The sequence below is a fragment of the Ursus maritimus genome, unplaced genomic scaffold (assembly GCF_017311325.1).
Source record: "Ursus maritimus isolate PB19 unplaced genomic scaffold, ASM1731132v1 scaffold_36, whole genome shotgun sequence".
NCBI classification, from domain to species: domain Eukaryota; kingdom Metazoa; phylum Chordata; class Mammalia; order Carnivora; family Ursidae; genus Ursus; species Ursus maritimus.
Genome location: NW_024426230.1, coordinates 11,914,163 through 11,936,480, shown reverse-complemented (window position 1 = coordinate 11,936,480; position 22,318 = coordinate 11,914,163). Strand labels below are relative to the sequence as shown.

The 22,318-nt window shown below is 36.0% G+C and overlaps 1 protein-coding gene across 2 annotated transcripts in view; it reads left to right on the top strand.

Annotated features, from left to right (window-relative positions):
• Positions 1-22,318, top strand: part of RALGAPA1 (Ral GTPase activating protein catalytic subunit alpha 1) — a 252,075-nt gene that overhangs the window by 151,873 nt on the left and 77,884 nt on the right. For both annotated transcript variants that reach the window (XM_040620839.1, XM_008694072.2), the window contains 2 exons: positions 6,366-7,230; positions 9,614-9,685. In XM_040620839.1, coding sequence (XP_040476773.1) covers positions 6,366-7,230; positions 9,614-9,685 — 937 coding nt within the window. The remainder of the gene's footprint in view (positions 1-6,365; positions 7,231-9,613; positions 9,686-22,318) is intronic.

The window sequence follows — 22,318 nt, the reverse complement described above, 5'->3', positions numbered from 1 at the left end:
GGGGGGGGGGGAGTGCACGCCCGTGTGCATGCATGAACGCCTTTGTTTGTGTTCTGAGAAGAGAAAAGTTGGAAAGGAAGGAAAATTGGGAAAGAGTAATTTCTCAGAAATAAAGACAAGAAAAAGATATTTAAAAGACTAGACAGTGGTATTAAGTGATAGGTCACATACAGAAAGGCTGAAAAATATGTCTGCTTTAATTTCAGCAGAGAGGTAGGAGGGAGAAGTGGATGGCTGTGCGTTGAGGAGCAAAGAGTAAAGAAATAGAGCCATTTATCAAAAGTACTCTTTAAAGAAGCTTGACTGTGTAAAAAAGAGAGAAAAGTGATAAGACAGTGGTGAGTTAAAGGGTGATTCAGGGGTAAGGGAGTTCTAAGGAATAAGAGAGTTGAACTTTTAATTATAAGCTGAGAAGGAAGATGGGAAGAGGATCATTAGTAGGGCGAAGTTCCTGAAAAGTGAGCTAGAAAGTATAGGTGCTCATATTAGCCCTTATTCTGACCCAGAAAGAAGAAAATGGAAGTAAATTAAGGGGATTGGCAGAAGTTATTGAGAGTCCAACAGAAAATGGAAACTACAAATATTGGTTGTACCAATCAGCATTCAGTAAGGTGGATGTGGTGGGAAAACATGGGAACTGTGGCTTTCAGAATATTGATACATGATTTAGCTATGGAATCTAGGCTTAGTGAGGCAGTTGAACTGATGCTTGGAAATGGCTAATAAGTTAGAATAGAATGGAATGATCCAGTGAATCATAAAGTGGATGTTGGTAATAAGAAGTTAGAACAGTGATTCTCAGGGGGCACCTGGGTGGTTCAGTTGGTTAAGCATCTGCCTTCGGCTCAGGTCATAATCTCAGGCTCCTGGGATCAAGCCCTGCATCAGGCTCCCTGCTTAGCGGGGAGTCTGCTTCTCCCTTTCCCTCTGTGCTCTCTCTCCATCTCTCACATTCTCTTTCTCCCTCAAAAAAAAAAAAAAAAAACCCAGTGATTCTCAGCCTCGGTTGCACATTAAATTACTGCTGCTCTGTTCCCATCCATAGAGATTTTGATATCTTGATTTGGGATAGCTAGAATTTTTTAAAGCTTTGCAGGTGATTAATATGCAGCCAACATTGACAACCACGGAGAGCATCAGTATGTTAAGACAATGGGTTTTTAAGCGGTAGAACCCCTTCAAATAAATTTCACAAGGAAGCCCAATTTGTAAAACTTTTAAAAGTAGAGGGGCAACAGGGTGGAGGCCTGGGATCCTACTGACTTCTTCTCTCCATCTCCAAGAGCCTTCTCTAAAGACTCTACAAAACAGTGGGACAATCACTAGATTAGAAGATTGTTGTCAAAGAATAAGCTGTTAAGGAGTAATTGGTTTTTAAAGGTGGAATAGTTATAAATGATTAAGACATCTAAGATGTGGCCATGGTAATGGATTAGTGACATAGAATGCAAATGAAGTTAGGAAGTTACACATCAAAGAAATAAGGCTAGGGTTTGGGGTTGACCACAAGCTGCTAACATTTGTCCGGAACACAAATACAGTTGACCTGACCAACACAGGTTTGAACTGTGCAGGTCCATTTACACATGGGTTTTGTTTTTTGTTTGTTTGGGTTTTTTTACTATAAATGTATTTTCTCTTACGATTTTCTTTTCTCTAGCTTATTTCATTGTAAGAATACAGATATAACACATATAGCATTCAAAATATGTGTTAATGACCTGCTATGCCATTGGTAAGGCTTCCTGTCAACAGTAGGCTATTGGTAGTTAAGTTTTCGGGAAGTCAAAAGTTAAACATGGATTTTCAACTGCATTCAGTACCTCTAACCCTGTATTGTTCAAGGGTCAGCTGTATACAAGTGAAATAGGAATGTAAGATTTAAATCTTAGTTCAGATATAGTAGAGATATACTGGGAAGTATAGTATAGCAAAATAATTTAGACCATAATTGATACATAGGCAACTTTATATATTATTTCTTCAGATTTGGTATAGTAAAACAGAGTGTGTATTTGACTTAAAAACAAAGTTATATGAAAAGATTAGTTGCTTTTTTATGGTAAAATGATAGTTTGATTCATGGCATTATAGCACACTTGTTAAACAGTGAAATAAATGGTTTACTTTTGTAAAGAGAGGTTTTAATGTATTTCAGACAAAATTTACTATACCATTAATAGTCACTGGAGAAGACACAAAAGTATAGATTTGTAATAGATGAACTTTATATTGATACCAAATACTCTTTGGAGTATTACTCTCTAAATGTATTAAATTGTACCCTTTGGACTTTCTTAAAGATATAAAACACCAGATAAATGCAGAACCTTTTAGGAACAGCTGTAAGCCAACAGCAGGTGATTCTGTGGTCTGTAGTGACTACATGCTGTGTTGTTGTGGTTTTTTAATGTGGCAGAGTGACTAATCACTGTGCCCTTGTCTAAGGCATGCTTCATCATCTTCAAGTACTTTTTTGGCTAAAGATTTCTAAACATAGAGTGTCCCTAATAAGCTCAATATTGGATTGACCAAGTCTGATTTGAGAACTATTGGCAGGAGTAGCTGTAATTATTAAATTTACCTAAATAATAAAGCAAGGTAGTAAAGTTGGCTTTTTGTCAAATGGCAGTAGTCTTATTAGCAAAAAGTCATCATTTGCAGGGTCAGAGTGAAAGGAGGCTCCAAAGGATTCATTCTGTCCTAATTATAGTTTCACCTATACATATTATGCAAAGCTAATATTTAAAGCATTTGCCAAAATTAACTTCCTCTGCATGTTCTATTACAGTGCAATGAATTGCAGCAGCTTTTTATGTCTTGCTGCTTTTATATGCCATAATAATCTGTAATTATGGGTTTGCTGCAAATGCTGTAGGGTTTGTTTAATCTGACAATCTGAAAAGACAACCCTGAATAGACTTATTTAAATGAATGCTAGTTACACAAAGCCTTAGAAGCATCGATATCTTCATGTTGCATTTTCTCACGAGGCCAGTTATTTAGAATTTCATTTTGATTATCTAAATTAGAGAATTTCATGTATTTTCTTTGTATCTAAATAGATATGAAGAAGAGAGAGATGTATGTTCATAGTTTATAACTCAAAAAAAAATCTAAATAAAATTGCCCAATTAACAAGTTGAGATATTTTTATCTTTTCATATTTAAATATATCCTGAATCTAGAGAAGCAACTTAGGAAAGAAAATGCTGTTACCTACATTTAAAATCTAAATGTATTTTTTAGGTATTCTGTGTTAATAATAATGACAGATTTGTGAACAAGCTCATTTGAACTGCATTCCCACCATTTCTTCCTTTGAGCAGAGGATGTATGGGATGGACAGGTACATGGGCTTAGAGCTTTGTTTTAGGGAAAGAACTGGGCTTGTTCTTGCAGTTTATTTATAAGTAAGTTTGAAAAAAGGAACTCATAAAACCTGTGTTACTTACAATGCTCTCAAAATCGAATGATTTATATTTCTTCTTTTATATCCAATTTTGTATATGAGTTTTCGATTCATCTTTATAAAAAATCTGTATTATTCTTAGAGAAAAATGGGGTTTAAGGTATTGTATGTGATCTTTCCAGGATCACAGCTCAGGCCAGAGATGAAGTCAGGAATTTGTTTCTATTTTATGATCTGCTTCTACTAAATTACATTCTTTCACTTCTTCAGAAATGCTCTACAAAAAAGAGTCACTGCCTAGAACAAGTCACCTATTTAAGTTTATCACTCAAAAGGAAAGAAGAAGGAAAAAGAACAGAAAAATTTGATACATCAAAAAAAATTTTAATGTCTTTAATTATGATTTTTATTACCATTTAAAATGTGATTTAGTCTTATTTAAATGAGCTTTTCAATTGATCTGGCCCTTTTATATAATAATTTACGCTAAATAATATTTTAAAGTTACTATACAAAAAAAATAAATTTTGAATTCATTGTTTCCATATGTCACAGTGATTTGCCAAAAGAAAGGGGCATTTTAACAAAAGAGAAAAATGTGAAAATTAGAGTTGTGGTAAAGATGAAATAACACTGAACTGGGAAGCAAAAAACCAGCCTTGTTCTTCTATGGCAGATAAATCCCTTAACTCTTGTACCCACTTGTCCTCACGTTCAAAATGACAGGTATTGGCTAGATTGTCTGTAAGGCCCCTAACAGTGTGAACATTCATTAAATTCTAAGTTATAATAAGGGAAGGGAAAGCAGACACTAGATTCAAGCCACCCCTCTGTTTCTCATCATCCAGTAACTTATCTTTTTACTTGGCTTGCATATGGTCTTAAAAATGTAGGATTGAATTAAGGTTAATCATTTAGTGTTATCTAGTGTTGAATAGCTGATTTTCAGAACTAGCCATATTTATAATTGAAGAGCAACCCAATGTAATTGGAACTTTTTAAGTAAATTGAAAAATATTCATATGTGTATGTATATATATATATATATATATATATAGTCACAAAATTTGATTGATACTGAAAGAAGATTAAAATTTTGATACTCTAATATTTCAAAATCAAGCAAAGACCAGAGAATACTCTTCTTTTTTAGAGTTGGAATGATGAAAGAAGATGTTTTTGCTATTAATGGCACAGCTGCTGGTTTCTCGCTGATCTCTGCCTGTAGCTGGTGTGTTCATTCTGAATCTTGAGGGCTGTGGCCTTGAAAATATAACACTGTTTTTTTCTCTTGCCTCTTTTTAAGTATCATATGAGCAGTGCACAAGCTAATGTTCTTATAAATTTCTTTTAAAGATTTTATTTATTTATTTGAGAGAGAGTGAGGGAGCACAAGTGGGGGAGAAGAAGTAGGCTCCTAGGACCATGGAATCATGACCCAAGCTGAAAGCAGCCATTCAAACGACTGAGCCACCTAGGCGCCCCTGTCCTTGTAAACTTTAAAGTAGGATTTATTGAGATATAATTTACATAAAATACAATTTATTCCTTTTTATGTGGGAATTTTACTATATATTATGTTGGTGGTTACACAGTTCTGTACAGTTACCAGAATACATCACAAAATACACTTAAAACTAAGGAATTTATTATATGTAGATAATGCTTTGATCATCAGACCTTCTGAAATCTAGATTTATTATGGCAGGTAGGCCATAGTATTCCCAAATGATTAAAATCCTTTCAGAATATAAACAATACTCAGACCAGATTACTCTAAGACTATGGTAGAACGATATGGAGACACAGTCATTCTGTAATCCTGTCTATAACTACATAAGACAAGAATACAGTAAACATACAAACACACAACTAAACATCCTAACATGAATGATGAGTACTTCATTACCAATGACAGCTCTTCCCCTGCCTCCTAGATGAAAAGTATCAAGGTAATCGTCACCAAACTGCCCCCATTTTCTTGACCCACTGATTTCAGAACTGGCTTCCACATCAGTCCTACTTGGGATCACGCTGGCAGTCTTTGGCTCGTGGGCTTTGACAAGTTATTATCTATCTCCACTTCTTCCTTCCTCCCTTTATTCTCTCTGTGTTTTCTGCCTTCTTTCTCCCTTTTCCTCTTCCTTGAGGTCCTGACATTTCAGGCCCTGTAGTGCCATATTCTTTGAGTTTTCTTTTTTTACTATTTGGTATGATTTTTTTAAAAAAGCTACTCATATGGATATGCTCCTTACTTATTTGTTTCCCCTAATGTGTTTAAGGAAGGAAGGACAAATGCTACTTACATACAGCTAACTGCTCAGACTAGGCCACAATGACCCAGAAGGATATCTTACAAAAATATAATACATAAGCAGGCCCATAAAGATTTGCTTTCCCTTAAAATAAAGTTTTTGTGGCATATACTGGCTATACCGACTGACTGTTTAAATTGATTCTGACTCCTAAAGTTTAGTGAAGGATTACTTTTCTCTGAAACTTTTATATCATTGATAAAAGCCATAATTAAATGACCATGTAAGGCATGCTGTCTCTCTGAATTTACTCATGAGATAAGAAACTTATCATTTGGATTTCATTGGCTTTCTAATGTGTGTACGAAGTGATTTCAGGTGATTTATAATACTTGTGATCCTTCTTTTAAAGTATGATTTACATATAAAGGCTTAAGTTTAAATTATGAATCCATAAACAAAACTTTGAAAAAGGGCTTTTTTATAAAATTAACAAAACTTCATCAAAGAGAGTTTTCTTCTTTGCCATCATTCCTGTAGTACAGAATCTAAATTGGAAATATTCGTATTTATTCTTATATTTTAATGTAATTTTGATAATGTAAGGAAATCTCCATCTGTTGTCTAATAATTTCATTGTTAACATGACTTCCTAGGAAGCAGCAGTATTCCCACTCACTTATATTTCTTATTTCTAGTGAAAACTCAGATGCAACAAGGATTGATCTCTATAGCCGCCCGCACTGTTATAACACATCTGGTAAATCACTTGGGCCATTATCCAATGAGTGGTGGTCCTGCCATGTTAACAAGTCAGGTGTGTGAAAATCATGACAATCATTACAGTGAAAGTACTGAACTTTCTCCTGAACTCTTTGAGAGTCCAAATATCCAGTTCTTTGTGTTGAACAATACAACCTTAGTGTCTTGTATCCAGATCAGATCAGAAGAGAGTATACCCGGAGGAGGTTTATCTGCTGGCCTTGCATCAGCCAATTCAAATGTCAGAATCATAGTACGTGATCTCTCCGGAAAATACTCGTGGGATTCTGCCATCCTGTATGGACCACCTCCTGTGAGTGGCTTGTCAGAACCTACATCACTCATACTTTCATTGTCTCGCCAAGAGAAGCCAGAAGAGCCTCCTCCATCTAATGAATGCTTAGAAGATACAACAGTAAATGATGGCATTTCCCTCCAGTTTAAAAGAGGATTTAGAGAAACTGTACCAACTTGGGATACCATAAGAGATGAAGAAGATGTTCTTGACGAGCTTTTGCAGTATTTAGGTATAACTAGTCCTGAATGCTTACAGAGAACTGGAATCTCACTTAATATTCCTGCTCCACAACCTGTGTGCATTTCTGAAAAACAGGAAAATGATGTTATTAATGCTATCCTTAAGCAGCATACAGAGGAGAAAGAATTTGTTGAGAAACACTTTAATGACTTAAACATGAAAGCTGTGGAGCAAGATGAACCAACACCTCAGAAGCCGCAGTCAGCATTTTATTATTGCAGATTGCTTCTTAGTATATTGGGAATGAATTCCTGGGACAAAAGGTAAGAATCAAAGAGATTTTTTTTAACATTAGTCTTATTCATCTTTTGATCAGGCGTTTTAGTTTCTCTTCTTTTCCTCACTAAATTTTATCCACCAATTAGTTCTTTGGCTTTTGGACAGTTTTTTGTTTTTTTTTTTGAGACCACTGTGTTATATCAGGATCTAAGGGAATAAAAAGATAACTCAATAAATTAACTATTAACATTTTAATAATGACTAGTAGAACTTTCTGACTTAGAAATTATAGCTCATATAATTGAAAAGAATCTTATTTTTCCAACCTTCACGTAAGCTAATAGGAAAAACTATTTTTTCTTATAACACTTCTGACACCAAATATGTGGGTTTTCCAAACCAGGCAGTTCCAGCACTAACTGGGGTTAACACAAACAGATTAAGGGCTCAGACCCACAAGACTGTCCCCCACTTCAGACACCAGTTGAAAGTCCATATTTCTGACCAACTAGCTATAAATCAGATAACTACCTTCTCAGGTTTGATAATTAGCTATATAATGGCTCACAAAACATTTACTTCCATTTAGCAGTTTATTATAAAAGGTAGTTAAAGGATACCGATGAATAGGCAGATGAAGAGGTGTATAGGATGAAATCTGGAAGCTTCCCAAGTGCAGGAGCTTCTGTTCCTATGGAGTTGGGGTCTGCCACTGTCCGAGCGCATTGAATTGAGTTGAATAACAAGGAAGCTCTTTGAACCTCACAATTTAGGGATTATTATGGAGGCCTCTTCACGTAGGCATGATTAATTATTAAGTCAGTCTCCAGCCAGTCTCCCCTCCCCATAGGGGTGGCTGAAAGTTCCAAGCTTCTAATCATGGTTTGTGCTTTCGGATGACGAAGCCCCATCCTGAAGTTATCCAGGAACCCACCAAGCATCACCTCATCAGAACAAAAGATTCTCCTATTACCAGGGAAATTGCAAGGGATTTAGGAACTCTACGTAAGACGTTCCTGTCACCTTCATCGCTCAGGAAATTATCAGAGTTTTAGGAGCTCTGTGTCAGAAACTGGGGCAGAGCCCAAATATATATTTCTTATTATGTCACATAAGCCTAGTGGGTTTTTTAGACAAACAGCAATATGATCTTTTCTTGCTTGTATCAGAGAAGTTAACTCAAGATTTATCATCAAGAAAAAAATCTGTATTTCGTTTTTTAAAATTTTGTTTTCTTACACATGTTGCAAAAAACCTCACTGAAAGCTTGAGGTTAACACGAAATACTCGTGTAAGTTGGCTAAGAGTTAAGTGAAAAGGCATTAGATTTTAAATCAGAAGAACCAGGTTAGCGTCATTTAACCTTTAAGCTTCAGGCTATAAGTTGAGGAAATCACTCCCACCTCACATAATGGTGAGCCTTCAATTAGATAATATACATAAAATACCAAATTCTACACTAGTGTAAAGCATTATTATACATTTATTTTTTAAATTTCTATGATACTAAAAGCTGTGGGGATATGGAAGACATGGCATTATTTAATGTATTGTTTTTGTTTGATTTGTAGTAGGAGGGAAACTCAGGTATCACTGGACAGATACATTTTAAAGTAATTTAAATGCAGGTGAAGCATTGAAATGGAATTCTACTTGCTTAACTAGTATTTATAATCTCACTTAATTTAAACCCTTCCATTTATTAGAAGGGAGTATTCTCTGCTTTATGGGGAAGACATGTTATGTCAGGAATACAGTTTGCCTTGTGATATGTCCAAATGTAGGTAATTGCCACTCATGTAAGTGTATTCCACTTTCTCTTGCTGTAGGATGGTCCATATATTGTGTCTTGAGAAAAATTAAAGGTGGGAAGCTATATTTTACCACAGCAAGCATTGATTTCATGAATATAATTTGTACATATTTAGCACATATAGAATGTATTTGGTAAAATATCTACATTGCTTCGTAGTTTAAAAAATACCTGTAAGGTAACACAAGGAAGAAAGCTAAGTCCATCTGGATTACATATGCCTACTTGGTAATGATTTAGATTTTATGACTATTTTATTTCTCATTAGGAGCAACTCTCTTATATATATATTTTAGGAGACTCTTGAGAAGGAACCTGCAAGTACTTTTATCCATTTTTCTGGATATGAGTTTCAGAAGCTCACAGCACCTGCAAGGAAAAATTGAAGCGATCAATAGATAATGATCCACTAACAGAAATCTATGAGGGCCTCAGTAGAAATAATGACGTTTATTCTTTACATTTTTTTTAGGGTCTGTTCTCCTTTGTGTTAGAAGTATGAAAAGGCAAGAAAAGTGTTTAAAAGTTGCATGAGTAGAGTGGAAAGTATTTCCAGGACTGTCATGTCATTCACTGCAAAGGTGATGAAAATGTTTATAAATTTCTCTATTTAGGAGGAGCTTTCATCTCCTGAAGAAAAATGAGAAACTACTTAGAGAACTTAGGAACTTGGATTCAAGACAGTGGTAAGTTGTTGGAGAACCTTCAGATTTATAACTAGCAACTGTCAGCTATTTCTATTTATGTCTGAATAATACTGTATTGTTGACTTTCTGAACAGAAACTACATTTGACTTATACCTTTAAATAATGAACTTTTTGAAAAAAATGCAGGGCTACATTAAAATGTTTGGTATCTATGAATAGTTGATACCTTTTTATGCATTTCAGAATTTTTTTGATGGCAGAAATCTAACTGAACTTATAAAATGTCCTTAGGTTTTCCCATAGTTAGATGTTCCAAATATACCCTTTTTGATTAGTTTCAGAGGTCAAGCTAGTACATACAAAAGAATATTAATGGGACAAAGAACATGGATATAGGTTATTGCTATAAATCTGATTTCTCATTAAGCTCTTGGATATGTACCTATTTACATGTGGGTTTTGATGTGTAAAATCTTATTATACCATTATTTTAATGATATCTACGTTCTTGATGTATATGAGCAAGACTTCTGGGAAACCAGTACTAGAAACTGCAAAGTATTACTTAACTGGAGTTTCTGTAAGGTTGGCATGTATATATGCTACTTTCTTGTTAGACTCTAAATAAAACTTTTGGATAGGTGCTTTTTTGGCAGTATAATGAGAAACACATTAATAAAGCAATAAATTGAATGCCTCTATTTCTGAGATCTCAAATCCACAACCTGCTTAATACCCATTTCTCACTCTCTCACATCTTAGTCAGTTGGTGTTTTGTACTTCTATGTTTCCAGTTTTTTGCTTTTTCTGTTTCCACAGTCAGCCTGCCACCCACCTCTGATTTCACTTGTCCTGTCAGCAAACTCACACATTGTCAACTATAAAAATGCCATTTCTGGCATCTTCAAAACTATTCTTCCACTTAAGTTTATATCTGTCTCTCTATATATACATGGCTATAATCAATTATCTGATCAGAATCATTCTTTTTTTTTAAGATTTTATTTTATTAGAGAGAGAGTACACACAGGTGTGAGTTGGTGGGGAGAGGGGAGGAGCAAAGGGAGAGAATCTCAAGCAGATTCCCACTGAGTGCGGAGCCTGATGCAGGGCTGGATCTCAGGACCCTGAGATCATGACCCAAGCCAAAGCCAAGAGTCTATTGCTTAACCAACTGAGCCATGCAGGTGCCCCTGATCTAAATCATTCTTAACATCTACTTTCTCTACTCCTAGGCAGCCGTATATTACTAGGGAAAATGATCAAACCAGCGTGATAGAGAGAGTTACTGTAGATTCATGCTCCTTTACTTCAGCAGTACCTTCTCTCCTGTTCAGCAAATTTCTTATCCCTTGTTCACTTACTTTGTTTCTTAATTATTATAAACCACTTCTTTGTTCTTCAGGCCCTTCATATAGTCAAAAGATCATCTCTATTCTAACCTCACTAAGGATTCAATTCAAATGTTTGGCCTCCTGTATGAAAGACAGTCTGGTAAAACAGTAGTTCCTAACCTTTCTTCCTCCACCCACTCACATTTTAACACACATTAGTCACACCTCTCATTAATTAAATCCAGTGATTCTGACAATTGGGGAACTCATTTGAAACAAACTACCATGCCGCACTATTCTATAGGAATGAAAAGTAAACGATTATTTATTCCTTTCCCACATCAAACAATTCCGCCTTATAACTTCCTCTCTTTAAAATTTCTGTATTGAGCCATCTTTTCTTGCTCACATTCAGTTTCAGAAAGCACTTTTTTTTCCTTTCCTATCTATACTTCTACTTCCTACCTCCTGTGCTTGCTCTAGGATCTTCAAAAAGTTATCGTGTCTTTATCATGTATTTCTACTTACCCCTTACCATAAGCACACTTTGGTTACCTTTCTTTAAACAAAAGAAAACAAAACTACCCTCAGTTACAATCCTTTCAAGCTATAGTCTATCCCTTTCACACCTTTTACTACCAAATTTTAGGAGAAAATATAATCTTTACTCACTTCTTTGGTTTTTGTGGTTGTTTTTAGCTTTTCTCAGAATAATCTTTTAAAAATAATGTTTAATTTCTCTAGTTATTAATAGAAAATGTAGAATAGAAAAATAAACCATATATTTATAACACTATTACATTTGTAATACATAACATTTGTTTATGTATTTTCAGTCTTTCTTTTTTGATATACAAACGATTTTTTGTCTTACAAAACTGGAATCATTGTAATATGTATACAGTAAGCTATCTTTTAAAAAGGACTTTATCATGTTGTGAGCATTTTCCTCAGGAAGTTTGATATTTCTCAAAAATAATTTTTTATGGTGCCAGGTTCTATAATTATTGGACATTTAAGTTTTTAATATCTTGCCCTAGGATAGATTTCTAGAAATGGAATTACTATATCAAAGCATAAGAACTTATTTTAGGACATACATTTTGCAGAATTACTTTTCACTAAGTACTAATTTCTAATCCTACCAACACTGTGTAAGACCACTAATGTAACTTCAGCCTGGCCAACACAAGGTATTGGTCACATTTTCTAAATCTTTTCTAGCTTGAAAGGCAAATCATGGTATCTCTTTAATGTATTGTTCTTCACTACTAGTGAAGTTAATATCTTTCATGTATCTGTAAGAAATTTTAATCTTTTTTCAAATTCCCTCTTAGTGTCCTTTTTCTGTTTAAAAGGAAATTTTTCTTAATTGCAAGAGCTCTCCTAGATATGTTTATCTAAGGATTAACTTTTGTACATATTGTGGGAGTTTTCCAGTTAGTTGTCTGACTTCCAGTTTTCAACAACTTCATGTTGTTTAGCACACAGGTTTTTCATTTTTATGTAATTTTATTTCTCATTCTTCTTTCTTTGGATTTTTTTCAGTTACTTATTGTGCTTAGAGAATTCTGTCTTGAAATCAGTTAAATGCTCTGTATTTCCTTCTAGATCCATAATTGCTTAGTTGCAATTGTAGTTATTTTACATTTAATTCTTTATTTCTTCTGGAATACATTTTAGTTTATTGAATAAGAAATGGAACTAGCTTGAATATTGGAGGATAGTTTATTTCTATAATTTGTTGAGTAATCCATACCTTTCTCATTGATTTGATGTTTCCTTTTTCATATATTAACATGTTTATTTCAGAGCTGTCTCTTCATTTCTGTTGAGTTGTCTATCAATATTGTGCAGATGTTAGTGTTTATTATAGCTTTATAACTTAATATCTGATAGACCCAGTCTTCTTCCTCACCCTTTTCATACGTATTCTTTTCTTAGATATTCTCACCTGTTTATTCTTCTGGATACATGTTAGAATTATGTTATTCTTTTCCAGAAAAACATCCCATTGGTATTTTGGTTTTGATTTACAATAAAACTTTAATATGGAGAGAATAAGTACATTTGCTACCATCATTCTTCCCATTCATAATTATGGTGTGTCTTTCATTTATTCTGAGACCGAGGCATTACTTTTAGGGTTATTTTATTTTATTGTTGTGATGCTATTCTAAATAGAATTTTTTCCCATTATATTTTGCTATCCAAATAATTTAGTGAATTATCTTATTTATTTTTAACATTTTATAGTTGTCTATTTGAATCTGTGTAGATATGTAATTATCTTATAAATCTCTTTTCTAAAAGTTATGTCTATTTTTGCTTATATCATATTGCATTGACTAGAACTTGCACTACAGTGTTAAATAGTTATTGTAAGAGTGGACATCCTGTTATTGGAATCTTTTCCAGCATCTATTCAAATTTTCATATAGTTTTGCTTTCTTAACTAATTCAAGTATATTGTAGGTAGTATCACTAGATTGCTAATATTAAGTAATTCTTGGAATAACCTACTGGGTCATTTGACTTCCTGTTGTGTTAAATTTGCTAAACTTTCATTTTGAATTAGGGTATAGCCCATTTCTAAGCATATTCTGTATTTATTTAATTTTGTATCTGTTCTTCCTATGTTTAGAATTAAGGTTATAGCCAGCTTCATGAAATGAATATTATCTGTTGTTTGAAAATTTGGAATAACTAGTAAAATTTCTAATTCTTTTAGTTTCGTCATTATTAGCCTCTGGGTTTTCTTTTAGCTCTTGGGTCAATTTCAGTGTTTTTTGGGTTTGTTTTTGTTTTTTTTTTGTTTTTTTTTTTTTTTTACAAAACTCCTTTTCATTGAGACTTTCAAAATGCATACTAGTAGAGATTAGTACATACACGCACATCATAATTCTGCTATGTTCCTTTTCTCATTTTAGTTTTGTGGGATTTTTTTTTTTTTTTGCTCTTTTTAAAAAATAAATTATGTCTTCCCATACCATCCATCAAAGTTTTTTCCTCTAGCTTTATTGAGATAGAATTGATATACAACATTGTGATTATGGTTTAAGCATAATGATTTATAAATATATATATTGCAAAATTGATTACCACAGTAAGGTTAGTTAACACATTCATCACCTTACATAGTTATAATTTTTTGTATGCTGAGACCTTTAAAAATCCTCTCTCTTAGCAAGCTTTAAATTTATAATACAATTCTGTTAACTGTTACCATGCTGTACTTTACTTCCCCAGAACTTACTCATCTCACAGCTGGAAGTTTATACTCTTTGACCACCTTCACCCATTTTGCCCATTTCCCTGCCCCCACCCCTGGAACCAGTCTGTTCTCTGTAAGTTCAGTTTTTTCAAATTCCACATATAAATACGAACATACAATATTTGTCTTTCTCTGTCCGACTTATTTCACTTCGTGTAATGCCTTCAGGTTTCATCCAAGTTGTCACAAATGGCAGGATTTCCTTCTTTGTTATGGCTGAATTCCATTGTATAGTTGGCCCTTAAACAAGACAGGAATTAGGAGCATCAACCCCACCCCATCCCTATGCAGTTCAATATCTGCATATAACTTTCGGCTTCCTGAAAACTTAACTACCAATAGCCTACTCTTGACCGGTAGCCTTACTGATAATATAAAGTCAATTAACATATATATTTTTTATAATAATACTTTTTTATTATGTTAGTCACCATACAGTACATCCCTGGTTTTTGATGTAAAGTTCCATGATTCATTAGTTGCGTATAACACCCAGTGCATCATGCAATACGTGCCCTCCTTACTACCCATCACCAGCCTATCCCATTCCCCCACCCCCCTCCCCTCTGAAGCCCTCAGTTTGTTTCTCAGAGTCCATAGTCTCTCATGCTTCATTCCCCCTTCTGATTACCCCCCCCCCTTTCTTTATCCCTTTCTTCTCCTACCGATCTTCCTAGTTCTTATGTTGCATAGATGAGAGAAACCATATGATAATTGTCTTTCTCTAATTGACCTATTTCACGTAGCATAATCTCTTCCAGTCCGGTCCGTGTTCCTGCAAATGCTGGGTAATCGTTCTCTCTGATGGCTGAGTAATATTCCACTGTATATATGGACCACATCTTCTTAATCCATTCATCTGTTGAAGGGCATCTCGGCTCCTTCCACGATTTAGCTATTGTGGACAATGCTGCTATGAACATTGCGGGGGGCATATGGCCCTTCTCTTCACTACGTCTGTATCTTTGGGGTAAACACCCAGTAGTGCAATGGCTGGATCATAGGGTAGCTCAATTTTTAACTTTTTAAGGGACCTCCACACTGTATTCCAGAGTGGCTGTACCAACTTGCATTCCCACGAACAATGTAGGAGGGATCCCTTCTCCACATGCTCTCCAACAATTGTTGTTTCTTGCCTTGTCAATTTTTGCCATTCTAACTGGCGTAAGGTCAGTGTGGTTTTGATTTCAATTTCCCTGATGGCTAATGAGTTTGAACATTTTTTCATGTGTCTGTTAGCGATTTGTATGTCTTCTTTGGAAAAGTGTCTGTTCATATCTTCTGCCCATTTTATGGTTTGTTTATTCGTTTCTTATGTATTGAGTTTGAGAAGTTCTTTGTAGATCTTGGATACCAGTCTTTTATCTTTAGTGTCATTTGCAAATATATTCTCCCATTCCGTGGGCTGCCTCTTAGTTTTTTTGACTGTTTCCTTGGCTGTGCAGAAGCTTTTTATCTTGATGAAGTCCCACAAGTTCATTTTATCTTTTGTTTCTCTTGCCTTTGGAGATGTGTCATGAAGAAGGTTGCTTTGGCTGATGTCGTGGAGGTTGCTGCCTATGTTCTCCTCTAGGATTTTGATGGATTCCTGTCTCACATCAAGGTCTTTCATCCCTTTGGAGTTTATCTTTGTGTATGGTGTGAGAGAGTGATCAAGTTTCATTCTTTTGCATGTAGCTGTCCAATTTTCCCAGCACCATTTATTGAAGAGACTCTCTTTTTCCCACTGGATGTTTTTTCCTGCTTTATCAAAGATTAGTTGCCCAAAGAGCCGAGGGTCCATTTCTGGGTTCTCTATTCTGTTCCATTGGACTATGTGTCTGTTTTTGTGCCAGTACCATGCTGTCTTTGTGATCACAGCTTTGTAGTACAGCTTGAAATCTGGCATTGTGATGCCCCCAGCTTTGTTTTTCCTTTTCAACAATTCCTTGGCGATTCGGGGCCTTTTCTGGTTCCACACAAATTTAAGGGCTGTTTGTTCCAGTTCTTTGAAAAATGTCCTTGGTATTTTGATCGGGATAGATTGAAGTGTAGATGCTCTGGAGTAGCATGGAATTTTAACTATGTTAATTCTTCGATCCATGAGCATGTGAATATTTTCCATCTTTTTGTGTCTTCTTCAATGTCTTTCAAGAGTGATTTGTAGTTTCAAGAATATGTATCCTTTACGCCTCTGGTTAAGTTAATTCCAAGATAACATATGATTTTTGGTGCTATTGTAAATGGAATGATTCCTAATTTCTCTTTCTTGTCTCATTCTTGATAGAAATGCAACTGATTTCTGAGGCATTGATTTTTGTATCCCGCCACTTACTAATTGCTCATAACTTCTAGATAGTCTGTGGGATGGATTCTTTTGGTTTTCCATATAGAGTATCATGTCATCTGCGAAGAGAGACAGTTTGACTTCTTCTTTGCCAACTTGGATACCTTTATCCCTTTTTGTTGTCTGATTGCTGTTGCGGGACTTCTAGTACTATGTTGAATAATAGTGGCAAGTGGCATCCTTGTCGTTCCTGATCTTAAGGGAAGGCTTCACTTTTCCCCATTGAGAAAATATTTGCTGTAGGCTTTTCATAGATGGTTTTATGAGATTGAGGAATGTACCCTCTATCCCTAACTCTGAAGGGTTTTAATCAGAAAAGGATGCTTATTTTGTCAAATGCTTTTCTGCATCTATTGAGGGATCATATGAGTTCTGGCTTTTTTCTTGTTGATATAATCTATCACTATGATAAATTCTGAATGTTGAACCACTTGCATCCCAGGGATGAATCCCTGGTCATGATGGATAATCCTTTATACAATATGTTGGATCCTATTAGCTAGGATCTTGTTGAGAATTTTGGTGTCCATATTCATCAAGGATATCAGTCTGTAATTCTTTTTGATGGGGTCTTTGCCTGGTTTGGGGATCAAGGTAATATTGGCCTCATAGAATGAGTTTGGTAGTTTTCCTTCTGTTTCTATTTTTTGAAACAGCTTTAGGAGAATAGGTATTATTTCTTCTTTGAATGTTTGGTAGAATTCTGGGAATCCATCAGGCCCTGGAGTTTTGTTTTTTGGAAGGTTTAATCACTGCTTCAATCTCTTCATAATTAATTGGCCTGTTTAAAATCAATTTCTTCTTGTTTTAGTCTTGGTAGTTTATAGGTTTCCAGAAGGCCTCCATCTCTTCTAGATTGTAATTATTGTAGCATAAAGCTGTGATAAAGTTTCAATGATCCTTCTATTTCATTGGTGTTTGGTTGTGACCTCCTTTCATTCTAATTTTATTAATTTGGGTCCTCTATTCTTTTTGGATAAGTCTGCTTTCAGTGGCTATCTATTTTTATCATCTTTTTCAAAGACCAGCTTCTAGCTTTTCTGTTGATCTGCTCTACTCTGCTCTCTGGTTTCTAATTCATTGATCTCTGCTCTAATCTTGAGTCAGCTGCTTTCGTGTGTGGATTAGGCCTGTTCTCTCTGTTGCTGTTTTAGCTGCTTGAGGTGAGAATATAAAAACTGCATTTAGTTTTTCTATTCTTTGAGTGAGGTTGATGTGTCTATGTATTTTCCCTTAGGACTGCCTCTGCAATGTTCCCATAGGTATTGGACTGTTGTGTTTTCATTCGTCTATCTCCATAAATTGTTTAAATTGATTTTTGATTTCCTGGTTTATCAAATCATTCTTGAGCAGGATAGTTCTTAGTTTCCAAGTGTTTGAGTTTCTTCCAAATTTTTCCTTGTGTTGAGTTCCAATTTCAAGCGTTGTGTTCCATGAATATGCAGGGATATTTTCAGATCTTTGGTATCGGTTGAGACCTGTTTGTGATCCAATCATGATATTCTCGAGAATGTTCCATGTGCATTAGAATAGAATGAGTATTCTTTTGTTCTGAGGTGTAGTGTTCTATATATTCAGGTCCAATGGTTCTAGCTATGGCATTCAAAGCTCTTGTTTCTTTGTTGATTTTCTGCTTAGGTGATCTATCTATTTGATGATAGTGGAGGTTGAAGTCCCCTACTATTAAGTATTTTTATCTATATATGTCTCTTTATTCTGGTTAAGATTGGCTTGTGTATTCTGCTGCTCCCTGGTGGGAGGCATATATGTCTATTGTATATCCACTTGTTGAACATTCCTTAAGAACAATAAGTGCCTTCTGTGTCTCTAACTATAGTCTTTAGTTTAAATCAATCTATCTGATAAATTGCTACCCCCAGCTTTCTTTGAGGTCCATTTCGATGAAGAGATGGTATTCCCATCCCTTACTTAGGGATGTATCTTTAGGTTCAAATGAGTCTCTTGTAGACAGCAATGATGGTCATTTTCTTTTATCCAATCTGCAACCCTGTGTATGTTTATGGGAGCATTTAGCCATTCACATTGACAGGCCAGAGATATGATTTTAATGATGCCAGTTGCCTATAAAGTCTTTGTTTCATAGCGTCCTGTTCGTACTCTCTCTCGGGCCTTTTACCTTTATAGAACCCCTTAATATCCTGTAGGCTGGTTTGCGGGTTACGAAATTGGTCAGTGACTGGCCATTCTGGAGTGTCTTTTATCTCCATAATTTTTGATGGACAGACCTTGCTGGATAAGAGGATTCCTTGGCTGCATGTTTTCTCTGAAAGAGCTTTAAAAATGCCCCCCCCCAACACTTTCTCTCATTCCAGATCTATGTAGACAGGTCTGATGTAATCCTGATACCTTTGCCTTAGTACGTGAGAAATTTCTTTGCCCTGGACGCTTTCAATACTGTATCCTTGGATCTAATATTTGCAAATGCACTATGACGTGTTGTGGCGTAGGTTTGTCATGGTTGAGCTTGGCAGGGGTCCTCTCTGCCTCTTGGACACGAATGCTTGTTTCCTTTGCTAGATTAGGGAAGTTTTCAGCTACAATTTGTTCAAATATCTCTTCTAGACCTCTGTTTTTTCTCCACCCCCTCAGGGATGCCGATGAATCTGACATTGGAATGTTTCATTGAGTCAGTAATCTTCCGTAACCTACATTCTTGAGATTGGATTTTTTTGAGCCAAGTTTCTGTTTTAGCTTTCTCTTCTACTAACCCATCCTCCAAATCGCTGATCCATCTTCTGCCTCATTTACCCTGGCCGTCAGAGCATCTAGATTTGACTGCATTTGATTCATAGCATTTTTAATTTCTGCCAGATTCGCTCTCATTTCCGCCCTTAGAGATTCTATATTCTCATTAACATTTTCGTTAATACTTTTTTCAAGTCTACACATCATCTTGACCATTGTTACTCAACTCCATTTCTGATAATTTGGTTATATCCATATCCATCAGTTCTGTGGCAGAGGCCACAGACTCATTGTCTTTTCTTTGCTGGGGGGGGATTTCTCCTTCTCGTCATTCTGATGAGGAGAGGTTGCGGGGTTGTCCAGAGCCCAAATTATTGACCAGGACCCGTGCAGTGTGCACTTGTTTTATAGGGACCTTAGGGATGTGGGCTTCTTGCTTTTTCAGCCTGCCTTCTGGGGGAGGGGCCTGCCGCGCTGATACTCAAGCAACCCTGTTTGGGTAAAGTCTCCATGTCCCCTGCGAGTGGGGATGGGGATGGGCACACTGTGAGCCGGTGTTTCCAGGCTTTTGTTCTCTGGCGGCTTTCCTGGCGGTCTGCTGTGCCTCTTCTGAGAGTCAGAGCAGCAGTGGCCGAATCCCAGCCTCTGACTCGGAACAGAGAAATCGCAGTCCACTCTCCACTGAGCTCTTCTGGCCACTTTAACTCTGTCTGTGTTGGTGCTGCTAAACCCTACAGCGTCCTGGGATGTGCGCCCCACACCCGGTGTCCCAGCCCTCAATTCCAGGGCCAGCACATCTCTGTCCTTTGTGTTTCTAACACCGCCAGCCGCCAGCCGCCCCCGTGCACTCCGGAGCTCTGTTTCAGTGTGGTTTGCATGCACTCTGGCGCTCCGGTTTTCATCAGACTGGTCGCACGCGTTCCCTGGCTCACGGTCTCAGTCTCAGTCTGCTCTCCCGCGGGTACAGGTCCACAAGTCAGCCCGCTCCCCAGTGCAGGTGGCTACCACTTCCTGGCGCCCAAGTGCGGAGGCTCCCTCCCCCTTCTGTTTATCTTCCAAAAGCTGTGCACGGATTCACTGCTCCCTGCTTCGTGCCTCAACACTCATCGCTGGAGATGTTCATTTGTAGAGATCCAGATGTATCTTCCTACGTCTCAGGCTGATTCCATGGGTGTTCAGGATGGTCTGGTACCTATCCAGCTCGACTCAGGGGACCAGCTGAAAAAGGGGACCCCTACTCCTCCGCCATCTTAACTCCTCCTCCAATTAACAGATATTTTTATGTTATATGTGTTATATATTGTATTCTTAAAGTAAGATATAGAAAAATGTTACTGAGAAAATCATAAGAGAAAATACATTTACAGTACTGTACTATATTTATTGAAAAAAAATTGTTTATGACTAGACCCCTGCAGTTCAAACCCCTGTTGTTGAAGGGTGAAATCTACATGTATACCACATTTTCTTGATCCATTCATCTGTTGATGGACACAGGTTGTTTTCATACCTTGGCTATTATAAATAATGCTGCAGTGAACATGGGGATGCAGATATCTCATCGAGGTAGTAATTTTGTTTTCTTTGGATATATATCCAGAAGTGGGATTGCTGGATCATGTAGTAGTTTTGGTTTTAATTTTTTGAGGAACCTCCATACTGTTTCCCGTAAAGGCTGCATCAGTTTACATCCCCCCAACAGTTTACAATAAGGGTTGTCTTTTCTGTGTATCCTCACCAACACTTGTTATTTCTTGTCTTTTTGATAATAGCCATTCTAACAGGTGTGAGGTGATATTTCATTGTGGTTTTGATTTTCATTTCCCCAACGATTAGTGGTGCTGAGCACCTTTTCAGGTATGTGTTGGTCATTTGAATAGCCTCTTTGGAAAAATGTCTCTTTGAGTCCTTGCCCATTTTTTTGAGGTCCTCTTTTCTTTTATTTGCCCATTTTAATTGGATTATTTGTTTTATTGCTGTTGAGTTGTATGAGTTCCTTAATAATTTGGACACTAACCCATTATCAGATACATATATGTAGTTTGCAAATATTTTCTTCCATTTCATAGGTTGCCTTTTCATTTTATCATTGTTTTGCCACGCAGAAGCTTTTTAATTTGATGTAGTCCCACTTGTTTTGGTTTTTGGTTTTGGTTTTGTTGCTTGTGCTTTCATATCTAAAAAATCGTTGCCAAGACCAATGTCAAAGAGCTTACCCTCTATTTTTCTTATAGGAGTTTTACAATATTAAGTCTTTAATCCATTTCATGTTAGTTTTTGTGAGTGGTATAAGGTAGGGGTCCAGTTTCATTCTTTTGCATATGAATATCTAGTTTTCCCTATACCATATATTGAAGAGACTGTCTTTCCTCCATTGATATTCTTGGCTCCATTGTCAAATATTAGTTGACTATTCATCCACAGGTTTATTTCTGGGCTCTCAGTTCTGTTCCATTGATCTTTATGTCTGTCTTTATTCCAGTATGATTTTGATAACTATAGCTTTGTAATGTAGTTTGAAATCAGTAAGTGTGATGCCTCAGCTTTATTATTCTTTTTTAGAATTGCTTTAGCTATTTGGGGTCTTCTGTGGTTCCATATGAATTTTAGTATAGTTTTAGGCTTTCTCTTCATTTGTATGTTCTTCAGTATCTTTCATCAGTGTCTCATAGTTTTCATTGTGAAGATCTTTCATCTTGGTTAAATTTATTCCTAAGTAATTTTTTGGGATGCTATTATAAATGAGATTGTTTTCCTTTTTTCTTTTTCAGATAATTCACTGTTAGTGTATAGAAAATGACTGATTTTGTGTATTGATTTTGTATCCTGCAACTTTACTGAATTTCTTTACTAGTTCTAGCAGTTTTTTGGTAGGATCTTTTGGATTTTCTTTGTTTGAGAGTATGTCCTGTGCAAAAAGAGATAATTATACTACTTTCTTTCCAATTCAGATGCTTTCTATTTCTTTTTATTGCTTGATTGCTCTGGCTAGGACTTCCAATACTGTGTTTAGTAGGAGTGATGAGAGTGG